This window comes from Macaca fascicularis, chromosome 7 (assembly GCF_037993035.2).
Source record: "Macaca fascicularis isolate 582-1 chromosome 7, T2T-MFA8v1.1".
In the NCBI taxonomy this organism is placed as follows: domain Eukaryota; kingdom Metazoa; phylum Chordata; class Mammalia; order Primates; family Cercopithecidae; genus Macaca; species Macaca fascicularis.
In genome coordinates this window covers 34,099,100-34,120,384 of record NC_088381.1, presented here as the reverse complement: position 1 = coordinate 34,120,384, position 21,285 = coordinate 34,099,100, and the positions used below count along the sequence as shown (strand labels likewise).

The 21,285-nt window shown below is 40.8% G+C and overlaps 1 protein-coding gene across 2 annotated transcripts in view; it reads right to left on the bottom strand.

Moving 5' to 3' along the window:
- Window positions 1–21,285, bottom strand: part of MYZAP (myocardial zonula adherens protein) — a 94,059-nt gene that overhangs the window by 26,851 nt on the left and 45,923 nt on the right. The window contains exons 9-11 of one of the 2 annotated variants that reach the window (XM_005559643.5): window positions 21,117–21,196; window positions 19,356–19,461; window positions 10,300–12,848 (exon numbers count right to left, since the gene is read on the bottom strand). In XM_005559643.5, the coding sequence (XP_005559700.2) occupies window positions 12,795–12,848; window positions 19,356–19,461; window positions 21,117–21,196 (240 nt within the window). In that variant the 3' untranslated portion in view covers window positions 10,300–12,794. Of the gene's footprint in view, window positions 1–10,299; window positions 12,849–19,355; window positions 19,462–21,116; window positions 21,197–21,285 lie in introns of those variants that run through there. The other variant, XM_005559641.4, reaches the window with a different exon arrangement.

Genomic DNA, 21,285 nt, shown 5'->3' with positions numbered 1-21,285 from the left:
TAAACACAATGTATGCTGATTGGAACAAAGCATCAGAAAAAAAGACACTTCGGAAAATGTTATTGCAGGTTGGTATTAAATAACAGCAAGGAATTATTAATTTCGTTAGGTGTGATGATGGTGTTATAATTATGTAAGAAAAAGTCCATATGTTCAGAGATGCATGGTGAAGTGTATAGGAAACATATGCAGAATGTCTGGGATTTGCTTTAAAATACTGCACAAGAGGGGAAAAAAGAGGAAGGAGTAGATAAAGCAAGTATGGCCAAATCTTGCTATTTGCTGAACCTGGGTAACGTAGAGGGCTCCATCAATTATTCTCTCTGTTCTGCGTGCATTTGGCATTTTCATTATCAAATATTTTAAATTTCACATGGTGTCAAAAAAATGTAATCCTCTGACACGAAAAGTAAACCATACAAAGTAGAATAGAAACACTCATAAGAAAAAATGTCCAATGTTAATAATAATTAAAGACATTACCAATTAAAAACAGTAATGGGTTACCCTTGACTACCTATTAAATTTGCCCAAAACTATTGACTGAAGAAATGAGTGTTGGCAGGGCTGGGAGGGGCAGCTCCTCTCCTGTGTTGCAGGTGGCTTTGTGAATTAGTATGACCCTTCAGGCAATTTAGCAATAAATATTAAGAGCCATAAAGCTGTTCATACCCTTTGATCCACTAATCCCACTCCTGGGAATTTATCCTAAGGATATAATTCAAACATAGGAAAAAGCTCTATATATAAAGATGTTCTTGCTCCCATTATTTATAATAGAGAGAAAATGGAAATAACCTTAATGTCTAGCACTAAAGGAATGGGTAATAAATTACAAAATATCAATTTGATGGAGTATATTACACAAACACTAAAAACAAATACACTGCAAAATGGAAAGTTTACAAAAAGCCTCAAGGGATAGAAAAGCAAAAGTTTACAATGATGAAAGTAAAAGCTGGAACAGAAGTTGGATAAATGAAATACTTCTGGGGTTGTGGTTGGGTTAAAGTTTGTTTTGTGTAAACTTCCTTCCATTTTTGTAGAAATAATTTCCAAAAAATACTCTCATAGTGTGCCTTTTTCTTTCCTTTTTATAGTATTAAGATTGTTAATGTTGACTTTTAAAATCTTTAAATGAAAGGAACTAAAAAGTTCCAAGAAAGTCAGGGGTAATATTTAATCAAATGATGTAAAAAGTGATGTTAAATACACTCATTTCACTGTCTCTGAAGAAATCAGAGTGGCTTGTGAGGCAAGGAAAGCAAGAAAGGTGGTTTTAAAACATCTTAATGAGCAGCTCATAGGAAGATATTGAGAGGATTCTACTGGTCACTGTCCCCTAGATTGTAGTTTAAAAAATAAATCAATGGCAAATACATCACCTAGAGAGAATGCTGTAGGGAGAAGGTCTCTGGAATTCTCATGAGAGAGCAGAGGGCTGATGCTAGCCTGGAGAGACACCTGGTTCTGGGGAGAAGGAGCCGGACAGCAGTAGGATTTGAGGGTGCTGTAGCTTCTAACAAGGCTCATGGTTTTCGGCAATGGTGCTCCAAGAAGCAATTATGCTATTGTGCTAAACGAATGCTGTCTGTGCAGATTAGCTTTTATCCTGGAACATTTCTTACAGAAACATCTTTTCTAGTATATTCTGTGATCTGAATTGACTTGTTCAGATAAGAGCATAAAGGATGCTACGGCTGGCAGAGTCAGTGCACTGCTGGCCCCAAGGGGTGCCAACCTTGAATCCTAACTTAGTCTCCCCAGTGGTCTGCCCTGAAGAACCTCCCATGCCTTTCCCAAGTGATGCACTCAGTTTCTAAAATAAGTAGACTCACATGCTCCTGGGTTTGATTGCCTCCTAGGAACATCTGACTCTCAAGCCTTTGGTTGTTTTTTTCACAATCTTTAAGTCACACACTTGTGTGGCTGGTATTATTTCTGACTACTAACTTCAAAGAACCTTGAAATATTGTCTTTTGTAGCACCTAGCATATGAAAAACACTCAAAGGTAGCTACTATTATGTGATTACTGATGTTTCTCCTTCCCTAGACTGTGAGCTTCCCAAGAGTAAAGACCTTGATCATCTTTATATTCTCAGATAACAAATGAATGAATCAATGAATCCATCCAGCTACTCCTAAACAATCCATCCCATAGACTTCAGGACAAAAACTGTCTGGAACAGACACGTGGAGTCCCAGTTGGACCAAGATGATCTTGCTAAACACATGTCCCCAGAGCAACCCCCAAATCAGGAGTTACTCCAAAATCCAGGGTACCATATAGCTGGTATGCAAGAAATCCATTAGGCACCTTTGCTCTCACTTCTTGATGTATTACATGTTTAAGTTTGACCTTCAATTTACCCTTCACAAAGCTGCATTTAGTTCTAGCTGTCACCAGGTGGTGGTAAATGACGCAACGCACCAAGCTCCAATCAGGGCATTAAGAACTGAGACATTAGAAGCACTGATTTTCTGGACCTCACCTATTTGATTTATGCAAGAACAGAATCTTGCAACAGCTAAATTTAAACATGAAATAGTAGGCCCCCTTACAGAACAACGGGAAAAACACATTTTCACAAAATCTGGGACCTTTTAACTGATATTAATATAATTTTTTCTAATTTTTGTTTTGATGAGTATGTTTCTTTGTAACTCAGACTGAATATGTGAATATGTGCCTTGCAGCCCGATCAATCATGCAGGATGTTAGTCTCTAAGAATACAGGCCAGTTTGATATTTAAGGAGGGAGGGGAAACAAAAGTTCTTTTAATTTCTTAAAACAGATCATGGCTTTCCCCCGCCCCATTAGCTACAATCGAGTTACCTGCATAGGTAGTTTGAGCTAAGTAATCATCCTTAACCATGGTCACATGCTGGAATCTCATGGCGGGAGCTTTTACAATATACAGATGCTCTGGCACCAGAAATGCAGAATATCTCACTCTCTCAATTAAAAACCCCCTACATTTTTAATGTTCAGACTCACTAGCATGGCACGGGAGGCCCTTCCGCTGTGCTCCCTATTTTCCCACTTTCATTTCATGCCCGTACTGTCCCTACAATGAACCCTATATTTAGGACACTCCATCGTCTCAGCCCTGCATGAACACACTATGGTCCTGCCTCCAGGACTTTGCACACACAGGCTGGTGTCTCCATTAGGAATGCCTCCCCACCCTCCATCCCCTTTTCCACCGGAAAAACTGCTGCTGTCACAATCCACCCACAGCCACCTTCCAGGCCGGTGCTTTCCAAGTCCTCCAGGCTGGCTTCATGTCCCCCTCCTCTGTGATGGCTCAGCCTTTGAACCTACCCCTGTTAGGACACATCACAGTTACTGCCATCCTCGGTTGACTTCTTTCCCTTGTACTAGACCCCAAACCCACAGGGAACAAGTGTTTAGTGCACCAAATATCTCATATAAAAGATAACTTCTGTCAGGAGCTGAAATCACCCTTGCCAATCCACACATTTAAAGAAAAACTGCTTTAGAAACAGACTGCTATCTTAAAAAAAAAAAAAAAGTTCCCCCAATATGTTTTAAAAGAGCTTATATGTCAACCAGTCCAAAGTGAAATTGTACAAAAATGTAGTATGGTTCTGGTATGGATTCAGTGAGGAATCCACAGCTGGAAGTTGTGAGGCTTCTCAACTTCCTGGAATTTCTTTCCATTAGTAACATGGAGGACACAGTCCATTTCACATCAGAGGACAGAAATGAGATGGCTCTCGCATTGCAGTTATGTGAGTAGCACTAAATTGTGCAAGACTCATGAAACATAACTCAGTATTGAACTTGGGGACTGTGGAGAGAAATGAATGAAGAAAACACAGCAGCAAATAAGTGTTAAATACCGGACAGCACTTGACATGGGCTGTTAATAAATTGTGCTTCAGGGTATTTTCTTTCGCCAGCTGGCAAAGGATAACAAACACGAAAAATGCCTTATGTAAAACAGGACACACTCCAAACCAGAGCATATAAAAGGTGCACATCACTTTTATTATGTACTGGGAGTGTCATGTGTACAATCAACTCCCCTCCTGTCCGCTCTTACTGATAATAGGAGGAGGTTAAAACTGACGGCATACTTAAGAGTCTCCCGCTGAGACAAAGAAAACCCAGCCACGATGGTAACAGAAAATGTCACACCAAAACTTGATCAATCTCTCACAAATGAAAGGCTAGCCAAAAGAGGGGAACCATTAACATAATTAATTGGGAGTCCATTAGGCTGAGGTGGCTCCAGTGCCTTGGGTTCTAACCTAAGCAAACTGAAACCCAGCTCAGAGTGAATGATCATGGCTTAGGAAGATGAAATTTAAAATTTAACCAATCAGGAAATACCAACTAACCTTTAAATAGGGATTTTTTTTTTTAATTTTTATTTTTTTTTTTTAACACCGCATCTCCCTCTGTAACCTAGGCTGTAGCATAGTGGTACAATCACAGCTCAATGCAACCTCAAACTCCTGGGCTCAACAGGTCCTCCCACCTCAGCCTCCCAAGTAGCTAGGATTACAGGCGTGATCAACTGTGTCTGACTAATTTTTTAATTTCTTGTAGAGACAGGGTCTCGCTATGTTACTTAGGCTGTTCTGAAATCCCCAGCCTCAAGCAATCAATCCTCTTGCCTCAGCCTCCCGAAGTGCTGGGATTACAGGTGTGGCCTAAGTAGGGACTTTCTGCTTTAACCAATCAAATATTTTCCTTATCTTGTTTCCATAAACACCTATAAAAGCTTTTCCCTCAAGTGCCCTAGGTGAAGCCCTCAATTGCTTGTGGCCTGGTGCTGCCTGCTCAAATAAACTCTTTAAAAACAGAAAATGAAAAACAAAACTGAAACGGTCACATTTAATCAAACTGCTTAAATCTTATAAGGAAAATGGAATTCAATATTTTAAATCCACATTGTTTATTATATTTGAACATGTATTTGACATTATTGTTTATTTTAAATTTGTTTTATTTTGTTTTCATTTTAAATGAATGAAGTCTGAGTGAGCTCTAGAAAATTCCATCCCTGACCCAGTCAGTTCACCATTTCCCTGGATTTCTATGGAGAACTTCAAGCTATTTCCTTGTGAAATTTTCAAATTTTCAAATAATGTAATGGCATAAATTTCCCCTGAAATAAACATTTTAAATTATTTTATTTGAAATTTGTTTATAATGTTTTCATTTCATTTTCATTTCATTGTTTTCAAAATCAGAGTGTCGGGGCTGTGTGTACTTGCACACATCGCAAAACTCAACCACAGGTTCATAAATACTCCAAAGCTCCCCAACCACCATCCCCAACACCCCTGCTTTGTTATTCCTTCTCACGGGCCCTCATTCATAGACATTCTGCTTAAAACAGCTTTTACAAAAGAATAATTCATTTTCACACTGAAAACTTTATCGAAGATGTATAACTGCCAATCAAAGCATCTAATCAAAATGAGATTACTAGGGCTGTGAATTCTAGGTCAAAATAGAGCAATATGATACTTTATTGTGAGTTCTTACAGCCTTTTCAAGGGAAATTTATGCCAATACATTATTTGAAAATTTGAAAATTTTACAAAGAAATACCTTGAAGATCCCCGTTATTGTTTTCGAAACCCCTAGAAATCCAGGGAAATGGTGAACTGACTGGGTCAGGGACAGAACCTTCTAGAGCTCACTCAGGCTTCAGCCGTTGTCTCCCTCTGCCTGCTCTTTTCCTGACAGTGCCGTGTCTTTAACCCAACTCTTGATCCCTCTATGATCTGGCAAACCATTGTTTCCATTTCCCTTAACAAAAGAGGAATTGTGTTTGATCTCCACACACCCGCTGTGAATATGAGAATAATTGATATTTTACATTCTTCCTCTGAAAAAAGTGTTTTAGTTTTGCTCTAGCATTCCTTAATTCTATTTTGGAAGTCCTGTAACATTGTAATTTCATAGTTATTGTATTTTTAAAAGTGCATTCTCTTTGATAAAAGCCACCACAAAATGTAAGAATAAAAAGAATAAAGCTCAGCCTCTTTTTAACAAAAAAAAAATGCATAGAGAAATATGACAAGATCAGAATCTGCCCTGCACTAATGCAGCATGAAAGAAGAGTTTAATAAGGATGAAGAAAATGGTACATTATCTCATTTGGGGGGGAGTAAAGGAAATGAATTAAGGCCACAACAAAACGAAACTGAAAAATTGCTAAATGAAGCACTGAGTGGGGAAAATGAAAAATCAATGAAAGAATGGAGGGGAAAAGGTACATTTTTCATCTTCATGATGCTTGATTGGGTTTGTGGAAATTCATTTTCAATTAATGTGTCTTGTGGCATTCAGCCAGGCTAGATATGAACATGGCACATATTTTAATCAATTTTTTCCTATTAAGTTTGAAGTAATATATAATAATAGAACTATACCATTCAAAAGGATCGGTTGCAACTGGCTTCTGAGGTAAAATAATGTAATTTGGTTTGATTTCTATCTTATATTAAAGATGACCCAACTTCTCCTGAAGGAGAGGAGGAGCACTCTGGCTCCCCCTGATACCTAAATATGACTTGGCTATACAAATGTCAGGGAAGGACGGTTAAACTGCTTCCCAATCTGGGCACATTCTCTGAGAAGGAAGAAAGAAGGAGCGTGCAAGCTACAGGAACTTTGCTGGGTTAGCTCATGATTCTCAGAAACAACCCTATGTGGTTATCACCTTCAGACCAGGAAACGGAGGTTCCAAGACTTTCAACATTCATTCATTCCCTTCACAATCATCCAGATGCTGATAGGGCTGAGATTAAGACCCAAGTAAGTGTCTGTGAGGGCAAGGCCCAGGCTGTCCTATTCACACCACACCCTGTTCAGAGGTTTGCTTGCTTCCATCCTCCCTGTGATGACAACCTATGGCTGCCAAGCTGTCCTGGAGAATTGGCAGGGCTGGGAAGAAGGCTGATATGTGACATGTCTGTCACAAAGGATCTGCTGGGGCCCTAATTCTTTAGGCTGTTCTTTTTTTCCCTCTATGATTCAAGAGGAGACTGGTGGAATGGAGATAGGGAAGAAGCTTATTTACCTCTGTGCTTTCCTTGATGAATTCAGTTTCAGAGACAAAACACCAAATCCTGAACAGGAGTGTCCAGGGAGAGAACTGTTTTAAAATCATGTAATACATATATACGGAAGCCCCTAGCTCCACATCTGTCACAAAGATGATGCTAAAAAATTGCATTTTGAAAGCTCTTCCTAAAGTTCAAGTGCATGGAAAGTGAACACTCTCCGGCACTAGCCAGGGCTCTCCTTGGAGCCTTCTCGCTGTCCTCCCTGCTCCTCTCCCCTGCTATTCACCCAGCACTCACTGGCCAGAGGCACCACTCTGGAGCTCAGATCTGATCAGGCAATGGGGAGCCATTGAGGAATTATGAGCAGAGTGATGAAGGACATCCTTCTTGGCTTGGTGCTAATAAACCATCACAATTGGTGTCGACCTTTATTTCTAGCCTCTTCATTTCTCACTCCTTCATACCATCCAAACTAGATGAATGCTCTATGAACTCACCCTATACTTTCTGGTCTGCATGTTTTTGCTTTTATTTATTCTATATCTTGTCTGACATGTCCACCCATTCAATCCCTGCCTAGAAAAATCCAACCCATCCTACAAGGCCTGGTCAAACACTACCTCCTCCCTAAAGACTCCACCCACATCAGAATTAGTTTGTACTGGCAGGAACTGTGCTAAGCATTTAGCACACATCATATCAGTCAATCGTTATAACTACCTCTGGAGGAGGCAATGTTATGACCGTTCCCATATTATTGGTAAGGAAACTGAACCTTGGAGAGGATAATTTGCTCAAGATACAAAGCCTAGTCAGTAGCAGAGGCAGGATGCAAAAGCAGACTGAATTTACTCAAAGCCCATGAACTTAACCACTAAGTTTCCCAGCTTCTGTGTTCCCAGCACCTATGACATACTGCCTCAAGTTCTAATGAGTTTAAATGTCAGCCAGAAGGTTCTCTGAGAGCAGGAACTCATGTCCATTTTTGCACTCATGCTCATAAGAGGCTCTTCTTAAATGTGTACCAACTGTCCCATAAGCTCCCCATAAATTGTACCTGGCTTCTCCTCATCCTTATTCCCACTCTTAAGCCCAAGGAATGGGTTTCCTTCAGTCTTGAGCAGATGGGCAGGAAAACAGGATTGTTCAAAGACAATGGCACAGGGGAAACAACTCCAGCTTGATGAAAGTGACATGAAAAAAATCAGTATGGCAATGCTATTAGAGAAACAAGCTTTCTGTGAGCCAAAAATAAAAGGAGTCCTATTCATATGATACACAAAAATAAATTCTACATGGATCATTATTTATTTGTCCAACAAGTATTTATTGAGCAGCTATCATTTGTCAGTGACTATCCCAGGTGTTAGAGATACAGCCACAAACAAAATAGATGCAAGTCCCTGCCCTCATGGGACTTACATTCTAGTGGAAAGAAACAGGCAACAGACAAAATACACATGCAAAACAGATAAATAAACTGCATGACATATTATTGGATGATAAGTGCTATGGAGAAAAACAGAGTAAGAAAGAAGATAGAGAGGATGGATGTGCAGGTGGTAACTGAAGACCTAAAGATGAACAATCAAACTTCAAAACTATTACAGAAACTATCTTTACATCAAACAAGACACACAACACAGCCAAAAAGATTAACTTTACTTCTGCCAACATTAAAAACTTATGTATTATAAAAGATACCACAAACAAAAAACGTTGACTAGGAGAAGATAATGGCACCCAAATAATTTTTGATAAATGATGAATGTTGATAAGAGGTAGAGTTCCTACAAGTCAGCCGGAAAAAAGAAAAACAACCTAACATAAAAATGAGCAAATGATATGAACAACCATTTCATAAAAGAGGAAACTTGAATGGCCAATAAGCTTAAGAAAAGTTTCCCAACCTCACAAGTTTCAATGAGTAGCAATCAGGCTGGCGCAAATTAAGATGAAAACAATGAGATGCCATTTCCTAGCTGGCCAAAATTATAGTCCACACAGTGCCAAGTGGTGGTGAGCAGTTGGAACATCTGCCCTCTCACATGTGACTGGTGGAAATGTATGGGCACTGTGGGCAGCGATTGGGCAATATCAAGAAAAGGTGAAATTGTGCCAATCCCACGCCCTAGCAATGCCTCCTCTAAGTATATTTCCTAATTAGAGAAGCCTGGAGACATGTTGGTATTGTTTGTAAAAGAATAAAAATGTCTATCAATAGCATAAATAAGTTACAATATATTCAAACAAAAGGATATTAGCCATTGAAATGAATAATCTAGATCTATATGGAATAACAGCAAAAACAAAATGGAGAAATAAGTCACAAAATATGTACAATAAAATTTATTGTTAATATATAAATTAAAATGTATATAAAATTTAAAACACAAACTAAGCCATATACTAATTTTATATATACATACACACAGTAAGATCATCAAGGCATGGCCCAGCTAGAGACCAAATTGCCTCTGAAATAGAAGAGAGGGTGAAAGAAGGAAAAGGAATAGAATCGGGGAGGGGTAAAAAGAGAACCTCTTCTTTATCTGTGATGTGTTCTTTTATTTAAAAACAAAAATCGGCCGGGCGCGGTGGCTAAAGCCTGTAATCCCAGCACTTTGGGAGGCCGAGGCAGGCGGATCACGAAGTCAGGAGATCAAGACCATCCTGGCTAACACAGTGAAACCCCATCTCTACTAAAAATACAAAAAGAAATTATCCGGGCGTGGTGGCGGGCGCCTGTAGTCCCAGCTACTCCGGAGGCTGAGGCAGGAGAATGGCATGAACCAGGGAAGCCGAGCTTGCAGTGAGCTGAGATCCGGCCACTGCACTCCAGCCTGGGGGACAGAGTGAGACTCCGTCTCAAAAAAAAAAAAAAAAAAAAAATCACACTTTGGGAGGCCGAGACGGGCGGATCACGAGGTCAGGAGATTGAGACCATCCTGGCTAACCCGGTGAAACCCCGTCTCTACTAAAAAATACAAAAACCTAGCCGGGCGAGGTGGTGGGTGCCTGTAGTCCCAGCTACTAGGGAGGTTGAGGCAGGAGAATGGCATAAACCCGGGAGGCAGAGCTTGCAGTGAGCCGAGATCTTGCCACTGTACTCCAGCCTGGGTGACAGAGCGAGACTCCGTCTCAAAAAAAAAAAAAAAATCAGGAACAAATGTGCCAAAATGGCAACATTTGTTAATCCTAGAAGAGGGTACATGGGTTTTTGTTTTTTATCATTCTCTACAACTTTTTGCAATTTAAAATTTTTTCCAATTAAAAAGTAACAAGAAAAAAAGAACAAAGGCTAGTTTTGGAGTCACAAATCTGGGTGTGAAGTGCAGCACCGTCATTATTTGCTGAGAGACTGCCAGCTACTTATTTTTTAAGACTCTAAGCCTCAGTTTCCCATGCTTAAAAAACTGGGCAAATAATGCCTTCCAGAGATGACTGGCATGGGAGTGTGACATCCATATGCATAGCCTTGGAATGAGAGAAGCATTCGTGACTAGTAGTGACCTGAAACATGAATTACTTAGCCTCACATAGTGTCTATGGCCAGAAACTGGGCACCAGGTGTCTGAGAAACAGTTCAAGGTCAATTAGAACAATTTCAATAAAGAGAACATAGGTTCAACAACATTTCCAAAGAAAATATCTTTTCCCTTGAAAAGACAATTTATACTGTGAATACAGTAACCAACACCTGTCATAAAGTAAACCTGTTTTTTTAATACATACAATACATACAGAAAAAAGGCTGCCACAATTGTGCTCTGATACCTTCTAAAAATTGACATTTTAGATAAAGTGTCTAAGGTTTTAAAATAAATAAGTGAATAATACCATGTTCAACACTAGAATTAGAAACTATAACATTGTCATTTACGATAAATCATTCCTGCCTCAAACTTTTGAGTAGCACCTCCTTTGGGTGGGGTGTGAGTAGCCATGAGACAGAGCTGCAGCCTTGGAGTCCAAGGCTAAGGATCCAGTTAAGGGAGGAAAGCGGTGGCGGGGCAGGATTTGAGCATATGACTCAGGTTTGACAAGCAGTAAGTCAAGCTCACCCATATCACAGTACAGGCAGGAAAGAGGTGAATTGAGGGTCACACAGCAAAGGCAGACAAGAGCAGGTTGAGGTAGGTCCTGCAATGCAAGGAACCCAGATCTAAGAAGATCAACAATGAGCCTAGGACCCAGTGCCAGGGCCAAGTGTAGGAGGCGTGGAGGGCATCCACTTAGGAGGCACTCTCAGGCTATGCAGTACTCCAGGAACCTCACTCACTATCTGCTCCAGAATAAGGCCTGCCTGGCCTCCAGGTACTGTTCATAGCCCAAAAGCGAAAAGAAACTCTAAAAGCAGAAGAAAGCACACCACCCTGAAAGCGGGACTCACATGGGTGACCCATTTTCTCTAAAGGTCATTGCATTTTCTTAATTATTTCCTTTTTAAAAACTTGGTAATGAATCAATGCTGCTAGAACAAATGCCAGTGACTTAGAAAAACATTACAGCAATAAAGGTATCCCCCAAAAGCAGTGTAGGTAACAACACTAAGCTAACATCCAGATGAGATTCTCAAATCTGCCTCTGTCTCTCTAGTGGAAGTCTGAATACCCAGCATCGTATCTGGGGATCTGTGGCTAAACACAGCACCGTGCACAGGTGAACAATATTAACAGTTAATTACTAATGTGGAGAAGTGTTCATCTGCTTCTTTCCCATCCCCTCCCTCCTTGCTTACACTGGGCAGAAGCATCTAAATGAAAGCAAAGGCAAATATTAGCAAGAAAGCATCTTTGTGCCTGCTTTGCCATGAAGGAGTGGTACAGTGGAGAACTAGCCAACATCTGAGGGACAATGGGCCTCTGAACGCACTCACTCCACCAGCCCAGTCTCCCAGCTTATGTAGACTCATGCCACCCATTGCTATGACTGCAGCTACTACTGCTAGTTCTCAGCAAAACTGTCATGTTCTGATAAAACACCAATGCCTGCAGCAATCTCAAGAAAGACCTCTGTAAAAATAAAGCATACATGAAGGATGTTTCAGTTCAACATATTTCAGTCAAATAGATTTCTCTTTATCAGATACACTCATTTTCGTGAAGTTGGTTGCACCAATTCAGGCAAAATGCTGATGGTGATAGAAGCAAGCTAAACTCCTCTTAGAAGAGTCCTAAGATGAGTATTGATATCCATTCAGAAAGGACACCTTCAGGGCCACCTCCTATATACAAATAGAACCAAACCACATGGACACCTGGCTGCTTCTGTACTTTCTGGGGGGTGATCTGGTGGGAGCACTTCCTTCCCAGAGCACTAACATTCTTCAAGCTCTCTTCCCATCTCCTTAGCAGATGTCTTTGGCAGCTTTTCCGTAAGTAAAGATTCATCTTCCAAGCCTCCACCTGGAACTTTCTGAAAGGTTTTACAGTAGTCTTTTCCATTGCAGTTCCTTCTTCGATGTCTACTCAAGTTCCTAAAAATATTCTGTGGATCTGGGAGTTCTCTTGACTCTGCAGCTTGAGGCTGTACAAGTCAGGGTGACGGTATGTGGGTGTTTTCACAAACAAGAGCCCCACATGGTCAAATTTTCCTTTCAATAATACGTCCTTCCTGTTTTGTTCATTGGCTCATCATAGATAAATACCACCTCTTCCCAGCAGAGAGTGTACAAGTGTTCTTCTAATCACGAACAATAAAGGAATCGCCTCCAACCCAGAGCAGGCTACCAATTTATCATCTTCCAAAGAGCCGGAGACTAAATCTGGAGAAGAGTTCGTGCGACATGATCTGGAGACAGTTCAATTGAGTGGATTAGGTTTGTGGGCTCGGTGCTATGGCTCCTTTCCCCTACCCCCATATGGCTAATTACAAATTATGAGAAGTACTTGAAATTCTCTAAACACACGGCATTCAGTAAGAGTGTGCTTTCATGTGTGGCACATTTCAGTATGCCACACAACAGTTTTAAATTAAATTGTGTGCCAGCAAATGACTGAACCATGTAAAAATGGAAGATATTTGCGATGAAGAAAATTTACATTTTAAAAATTGCTTTTTGTATAAATAATTCTTGCCAAGAGACTGATGGCTAAGCTAGAAAACAGCACAGAGCACAAAAGAGCACAGAGAAATATACCCAAAGATTGAATGTGGCCAACAAAACTCCCAAAGGGAAAGATGAAAGGCAGCCCTGTGCATTGGTCAGGAAATCAACATAGCTACTTTTGCTTTTAACTCACTTAACTTTAGGTATACACAGCAGGAACCCATTTACTGGTGGTAATAATAACAGCCACTAATATTTATTATTTCTTATGATCCAATTAACATGCTGTGCATTTTATACATGTCATCTCATTGAACTCTTACAAAAAATTGGGTAGATACTATTATTAACCCTATTTTATAGACAAGGAAACTAATAACTTTATTAGTTATAAATAAATCAGGTTTGTCTGATGCTAAAGTCCATGCTCGTTGCTATTTTTCTAGGCCATCTTTCGTTATATACACATAAAGGTCTCTAATTGCAGGTGCATGTGGATTTAGGGACTAGTAACGTAAAGCCTTGTTTGGCCAACTGGCTAGACAGCCAGATACTCAAAGCCTCAACTCTCTGAATTACTCATCTATTCTCCCTGATCCAGTTTGTTTCCCCCAAGGAACTGCTGCATTATGACTATAGCATCACTCTTTAAAAAAATCTAAGAGATGACCATTAAATACTTTCGAAATCATTCCTTAGGAACACAATAATATTCTGCTTTGCCTTAAACTTGAGAAGTGGTCATTGTTAATATAATTATTTTACCAAGATTTTTTTTCTTCTCTTTCTAAAGGGATACCCTGTGGCCAAGTGTAATGTCTTCTGTATAGACAGAAGTGAATAATTTAAACCAGGGCAAGGCAGACATGTGCATACATGCACAGTTGGAACAGGATCCATGAGAATCACTCGTAGTCTCTGTTCGTGGTAGTCCAGCTTTCAAGGACTTAAGTGGATTGGATTCTGTCCCTTTCAGTTTCTATTATCTGTTTAACAAGTGTACCTCATCCCACCTTAGAAACATCTCTCTAGATGGGTCTAAATAGCCTTTGGGAAGTTTGTATTATCTGGATACCACCAGGCCAGTACAGCTATTAAGATTAGGCTACCAGGCCAGGTGTAGTGGCTCACGCCTGTAATCCCAACACTTTGAGAAGCCAAGATAGAAAGATTGCCAGACACCGGGAGTTGGAAGACCAGCTGAACAACATAGCAAAACCCAGTCTCTATATGAAAAATAATAATAATAATACAAAAATTAGCTGGGCGTGGGTGCACGTGCCTATAGTCCCACCTACTTGGGAGGTTGAGTGGGGAGGGTCACTTGAGCCCAGGTGTTGGAGGCTGCAGAAAGGTATGACTACACCACTGCACTCCAGCCTGAGCAATAGGGCAAGACTTTGTCTCTAAAACAAAATTAAAAATAAAAAAAGAGTGAGCTGTCACAGAATCCTCCCAGGACCAGGGGATGGCAAGAAGTGAAGGTCCCCTGACAGTGCCCAGAGAGTCACAGACTTGGACCAGCTTTCTCACTTCTGTGCTCCTGGTCCCTGCTGACTGTCTCCCAGGCTTGCTTTCTGTTGAGCCCTTCCTATGCTGAGTTCACCAGCAGCTTCCCACCTCAGGCATAGGAGCTTCTGAGGGATGCTGGCCAAATGCACGAACATGAAACCCAGCAAGGAGAGCCAGGCCACTGCTCTGAGAATCCAGGACAGCAATTCTCAATCCTGGCTACATATTAGAATCACGTGTAGAGTTTTTAAAACGAAACAAAACCCAGTGCTCAGTCTGCCTCCATCCCATCTGCCAGGTTCAGGCATGTCTTAAAGCTCCCCAGGTGATTCCAGTGTGCAGCTTGGGTGGAGAAGCACTGAGAAAATCAATTCCTTGCACCTTTGCACTTATTAAACATCTCAATTATAGCAAAGTGGGGTAGAGTGCGATTGCTTTCAGCAAAAGACGTCTAAAGAAAATGCCTCCTCTGCAAATGAAAAGAAACTCCCTTCAGACCCTGTTGGAAGAAACATTTCCTATATCACAAGTGGCAATGGGAAATCAAAAGAAAGACATGATAAAATGAAAGGATGCCTAATGGCTGTACTGGGAAATAGCTAAAAACAAAATCTCTTAAGAAATTACTGTTCATTCAGCTGAATAATATCCCTGCCCATTGGCAAAAATGTAAATCCACCCTCTTGGAAGGCAAATAATTTATTTTTTCCTCCAGATCACTTTCCCCTTGGCAGGAGAGTTGCTTTGGTCGGCAGCAGGTGAGCCATGGTGAAAGCAGGTAAAGAGGGTGTGAATGACTCTGTGGACTGAAGAAGTCACACTCAAAGTTGTGTGAGCAGAGGGGCATTGTGGGGGCCTCAGGATGCTCTCTCACTTTTTACTCCTCTCAGCTCTCCCGGTGCCTTTCCTGGCAATCTAAAGAATGCAGCTTGATTCGAGACCAAAGACCAATCCCAACAAGGCTTTTCAACAGGATAATAAAGCCCAAAGACAAGACTACCCTGGAACTCGGGTGATACCAGTGGGTAAGATCCGTGCCAGCAGGGCCCATGCCTGCATGACTCCCCACTGTGTACCCAGCCCCAGCACGAAGCCGGGGCTAGTGGGTATCTGCTGAATGGATGACTGAATTAATTTCCCCTTGAGGGCTTTTTCGTTCCAATCCCTCGGCATTTCTCTGTATTTTCTGACTATAAGAGGCACACGTGGGGCTTTTTTGGCTTTGTTTTTTCATTTTTATCAAAGTCAGAATCAGCTGGAAGAACTAGTAATCGGGGAGATCCCCAACCCCCTGACATCCATGACAGAAGGAGACTTAATTCAGTAGAAAGACCTAGCCTAGTGAGAGGTACTTGGCCCCACATTTTACAGAAGACGCTTTGCGTTGTCTTTTCTCAATGAACTTGACCCTGTAAGATATGTACTAATCCTTCATTTCAAAAGGGCTCACCCCCACCATGAGCCCTTCCTACATAGTACGAGTCCTACTGTCTCCCATCATAGAAATCAAGTCATTATTGAGCTAAGGATAACAAAACCTGGGCCAGCTACTTTTTATTATTTGTTATCTTATTATTTATTATTACTATGATACAAACATGCTCCACTGAGGTGAGAAGAAACATGTTGCTTAACATTTAAGGATTCCCAAGGATCTCAGTAGTAATACCTGGACATTTTGAGCTAAACAATAGAAGCCCATCATCTAAAAAAACTAAGTTTCCTCATGGACATTATGGTGAAAATGATACCAACAACGGATGAAAGCGAGACTCCCATCCGTGGGGAAAGTGAGGCTATGATGAAGACGAGCTTCCAGACCCATGGGAGGGAAGAAAAAGGGTCGCTAACATCCACTACACTTAAAGGCTGCCTATATGCCTGGGGAGCCAGAGTTCACAGATGAAAACACAGTTCTCTTCTAGAGTCAGATTTCAAGATTAATTTCACAAGTGACCAATTCAGTAGTCTGGATTTTTCAAAATTTGCTCCAAGTGAGCTGAAGTGATTTAGTTACGACTTTGCTGATTTTGCTCATCATGCAACATAATGATAAGGCTGAGCTCATAAAAACAGGCACAGCATAGTAAACAGTAGAGAATTCTTTGTATGATGAACACTTAACTGAAGTTACCAGACTTCCTCCACACAGTATTTAAGGTTATATAGAACACAGAATTTGTGGAAGAACACTAGAGAACTTCTAAATCAGCTTCTTACTTTGTAAGGAATGTATTCATGATAAAGGGCTAAATGCCTTACCAGTGCAGCCAGGACTAGAAATATTTTCTTTGCTTTGAATGAAGAGCTGCATTTTGCCTCTTTGAAAGCGTCACCCAGTGGTTCTGGCCTGGCCTTCTTTCACAATACAAAACAAAAACATATTCCCTTATGTTTTCTAAGATGTGAATTCAGCTCTCATCCCACCTTGGGCATGTCTTTCCCAGTTCCCTGAATTACTCAGGTTCTCAACTCTTTTCCAACCTGGTCTTGCTCTTCTGAGTGTGCTCATCTGTCCATCCCCCTTGACCATGTTTCTAACTTTTTAAAAAATGTATTCACATAAACGGCTATAGCAATTGAGATTTTTTTAAGCTATCCGTTTCTTATATAAGTTAATGTAGTATGCTGGGCAAACACAAACTTTCTAAATCAGGCAGTAAAAATTATTAGGAATAAAAAGTGTCTCTCTCTTTTTTTGTTCATGTTGTTGGTGGTGGCTAAACAGCCCCTAGGGGGTGCTAACTCTGATGGCATCCTAAATTTTAGCTGGTGATTTCATTCCAATGACTGGGCCTTCCAGACCACAGACCACATCAAAGCTTACAGAAGCTTATCTGGAAGATATGAAATCACAGGTAGAAAAAAGCAAAGCATGGACAGTGATCTTTATATGCATCCCTATACACACACACTTGGTATGTGTATGTACATCTCTATGTGTGTGTGTCCTCCTTCACTCCCTTCAAATTGGTATGTTTGTTATATTCTGGAAGTAGGTTAGGAAATGGAGAATTCTAAACTTCTTTGAAAGTGTCTTTTAAAAAAACAGGTGCCTCTGATTCGGTACAGCCTTAACCTCTTACAGGTAAGGGTTTAAATGAATCAGAAGCCAACCAGTATGAGGTTTTATTCAATAGTTCGCTAATGATTAGATACAAGAATGACACAGACACGCCCCTGTGGTGAGGTGGGAGAAATGTAGTACCCACAGTTAGAGACTCACATGGGGGAAAATAAGGGATGCCCTTGCCCCAGGCTTTGTGGGTGTGAAATTCGAAAGCAGAAAAACTATGCGCCAACAGCCAAGGCTCACTGAGATGCTAATTGTGGCAAAGTGATGCTTTTCCTTGGAAAACACACTTCTGACATCTACCTAATGTTGACCATAGGGCAGGATCTCCCTCCCCCTTACTGTCATGGGCAGTGCTCCTGCCTGGATGCACAAAACGATTGCAAAGGTGCGTGCATGGCTTCCTCTGCTATTCCACTGCTCCCCAAAAACTTGTGTGTGAACCAATATAAGATGTACATGATTCAACACAGTATAACTGCACTTCTCATTTACGGACAAACTTTTATCTAATGTGTATGTCTATCCTACACACAATAAAAAAAGATGTCCCTTCCCATCCTCACGATTCTCTGACCTTAACCCCACAACATTAATATCTCCAATATATTAGAGATTAATCAAATACATATATTTTTAATCTTCCATTTATCTGTCATGTACATGATTTATTAGAAGTAGATATGCTTTTAATTTTAATAATTCATTAATAAAACATAACTTTTTAAAGTAGTGCTTAATATAAGGAAAATGTTTTTTCATTTTTCTACTGCCAGCCAAATATTTAATTAAATTGAAACCTTTTCTTTGCAAGTTAGAAAATTAGACTCAAGGGAATTCTTATAACCCTATTAGTACTAACTGCTCTTTTTCTATCAGATTTTTCCATCGGATTTTTCAGTTGAGCAAGAAGAAAACTACAATAATATGTGATTAGCTTTACGCAGCACGGACTTTCTTCTTTGGAACATCACCACGAGAGAGGCAGATTACATTGACACAAGTTAAAAAAAAATTGTTCCTCTTAGAGAAATACAAATGTTCAACTTACCCATTTTTTTCTATTTAGAAAAAAGAGAATAGTGAACTATGTCCATACAGTAAATGTATAGCTCGGTTTCCTGTTACAGAGACAGGAGAGAAAGGATGGTGGTAAAGGAAAAGGAAGAAGAAACAGGAGTGGGAGAAGAGAATGAGAAAGGAGGGAGAAAAAAGAGAGAAACAGACAAGGAAAGGGAATGCAAGACACACCCAGAAAAGGATAAAGGACAAGAATGGCAGCCGAGAGAGAGAGACGGATGGCTATGGAGGCAGTGCAGGGACCTGGGCTAAACTGACCCTTCCCATCACCCCCTTGGGTCCCCTGAGCTGTGGGTACTCACGCAGGCTATCACTGTCCTTTGACAGTGGGTGAGTTTAGGAACTGCACTTTCCAGTTTTCTTAACTGTAACCCTTTGACCTGAGGAGACCCCTCTTTTAGGGGCATCATCACCAGTCCATGGGGGACATGTGGGGAAATCCCACTCCGGGCCTAGATGGCAGTGGCCCGAGCACCTCGGCTTGTGAGCCACAGGAAACGGAACGGCAAGGCAGACTTGTTCTGGGGATGCTTCCCCACCACAGGAAGCAATCCCAGGCCTGTGACCTTTTACAGATGCTTACCTCCTCGACCATCTGCTTGACTTTCTTCTGCTGGCAATGCACCATGTCATCTAGGTGTCTGATCCGCTCACGGAGGCTGGCTGATGCCTCCTCCAACTGCTGATACCTAACACAAATAGGAGAAAAAAGCAAATGAGTCCTAAACCAAAGCGGCAACAGCAGTAGCAACAGTCACAGCTTTAAAGAATATTGCCAAGAGGGCCAGGCATGGCGGCTCATGCCTGTAATCCCAACACTTCAAGAGGCCAAGGCAGGAGGATTGCTTGCGGCCAGGAGTTTGAGACCAGCCTGGGCAACATGCCAAGACCCTCATCTCCACACAAAAATAAAAATAAAAATAGAAAACATGTATCTTTTGAGGAAGGTTAGGTTAAAAAAAAAATGTAAACTTAAAAAAATTTAAAAATACTGCCAAGAACAAGAAATCAAACCCTAAGATCCATTCTTCTTACTTCGTGTGACGGCCACACAAAGTAGTGTGATTACCAACAAACTACCACACCCGAGGGGCACAGAATTATTTTTCAAGCTCCCATTTGCAAGTGTTATCCCATAAAAGGACGATTATTTTCCAGGGACTGAGAGATAATTTTTTTTGCACCGTTTACAGATATGAGAAGCTATCTGTTTTGGGGTTAATAAAATATTGGAACATCCAGTAAATTACTTTGATGGGGGGACAGGGAAGAAGGGGTCCAGTAACACAATAAAATATCTGAAATCAATGGCAGAGTACCGAAAGTCTGGAATCACAGTTGCTCTACATATCCTTTATTTTTGGCAAATGGGGGACAAGTTGAAAGACCTTCTCTACATCAAAACAGAGCAAGCCACATCACAAGACATTTCATACTTTTGTTTTACAACAGCACAAGTTATTCTCCAACATTGCTTGGACTCTTCATTTCTCTGGGGCCGCTGGGGCTAAGCACTGGAGGAATGGTCTGGTGGTCTATTTCCCGTGCCCCATCTCTGCCTCAGCACTATGTTAAAGACTAGCAAGCCTCATATAACTTTGAAAACTCTGAAATTGCAACTGAGGAAGGAAAAATGGGTATTTTTTCAGCACATACCATTTGGCAGGCAGCAAGTCCAACAATTCTCTTAACAACAGTAACCTAGTGAGATGGGCACCGTTAGCACCATCATACCCATCTCCCCCCTTTAAAGATGAATTTCCATGCTGCACAAGCAAGACTCAGGGAGGTTAAGTCACTTGCCCGAAACACTCAAATCATCTCAACCTTGTTTTCCTTCACTAGAGACTCCTGAATGGCCTGTCTTTTGATTTCTAGAAGACACAGTGTACTATACCATGCTTTTCATGCAGAGCTTTATATACTCACAGCCAGAGGACAATGCAAGGTTTTACTAAGCAAAGTTTGGAAACAAAGGAAGATGTTTTAAAATTAGTTTCCAAAGCAAATGGTATTAGTCACAGTTGATGAGTTTTCTCATGAACAAGGTGTATCCTGTGGAGTTCAAGGCGATGGAGAACATTAATAGACTGAACTTCTGCACTTGTGAAAGTATTTGACATGTTCTACTACACTAACAACCAGCCATGGTCTGCAAGATGTGGCTGGAGGCTTCCAAAGAAACTTGCTCCATATTGGAAGCTATCAGCCCAATGTCACATATGCTTAAGTCTGTAACAAGAGACAACCACACAAATGAAAATGCAAGGGTCAAATGAGGCCATAAAAACACAGCATGTCCACAACCTAAATCCATTACAAGATGAAAGGCATTACGTCTTACCTTTCCTTGTCAGAATCAGTTAATTCCCCAGACATTTCTGTTTCATGTTCTAGGAGTTGAAGTTGCAGTTGATGACGTTCCTAAAACAAACAGAAACTGATATTTTAATCAATGGATCCCAAGTTCGACAGAGAATGTCTATTTAGCAATTCTAGCACTAGGGAGTCCA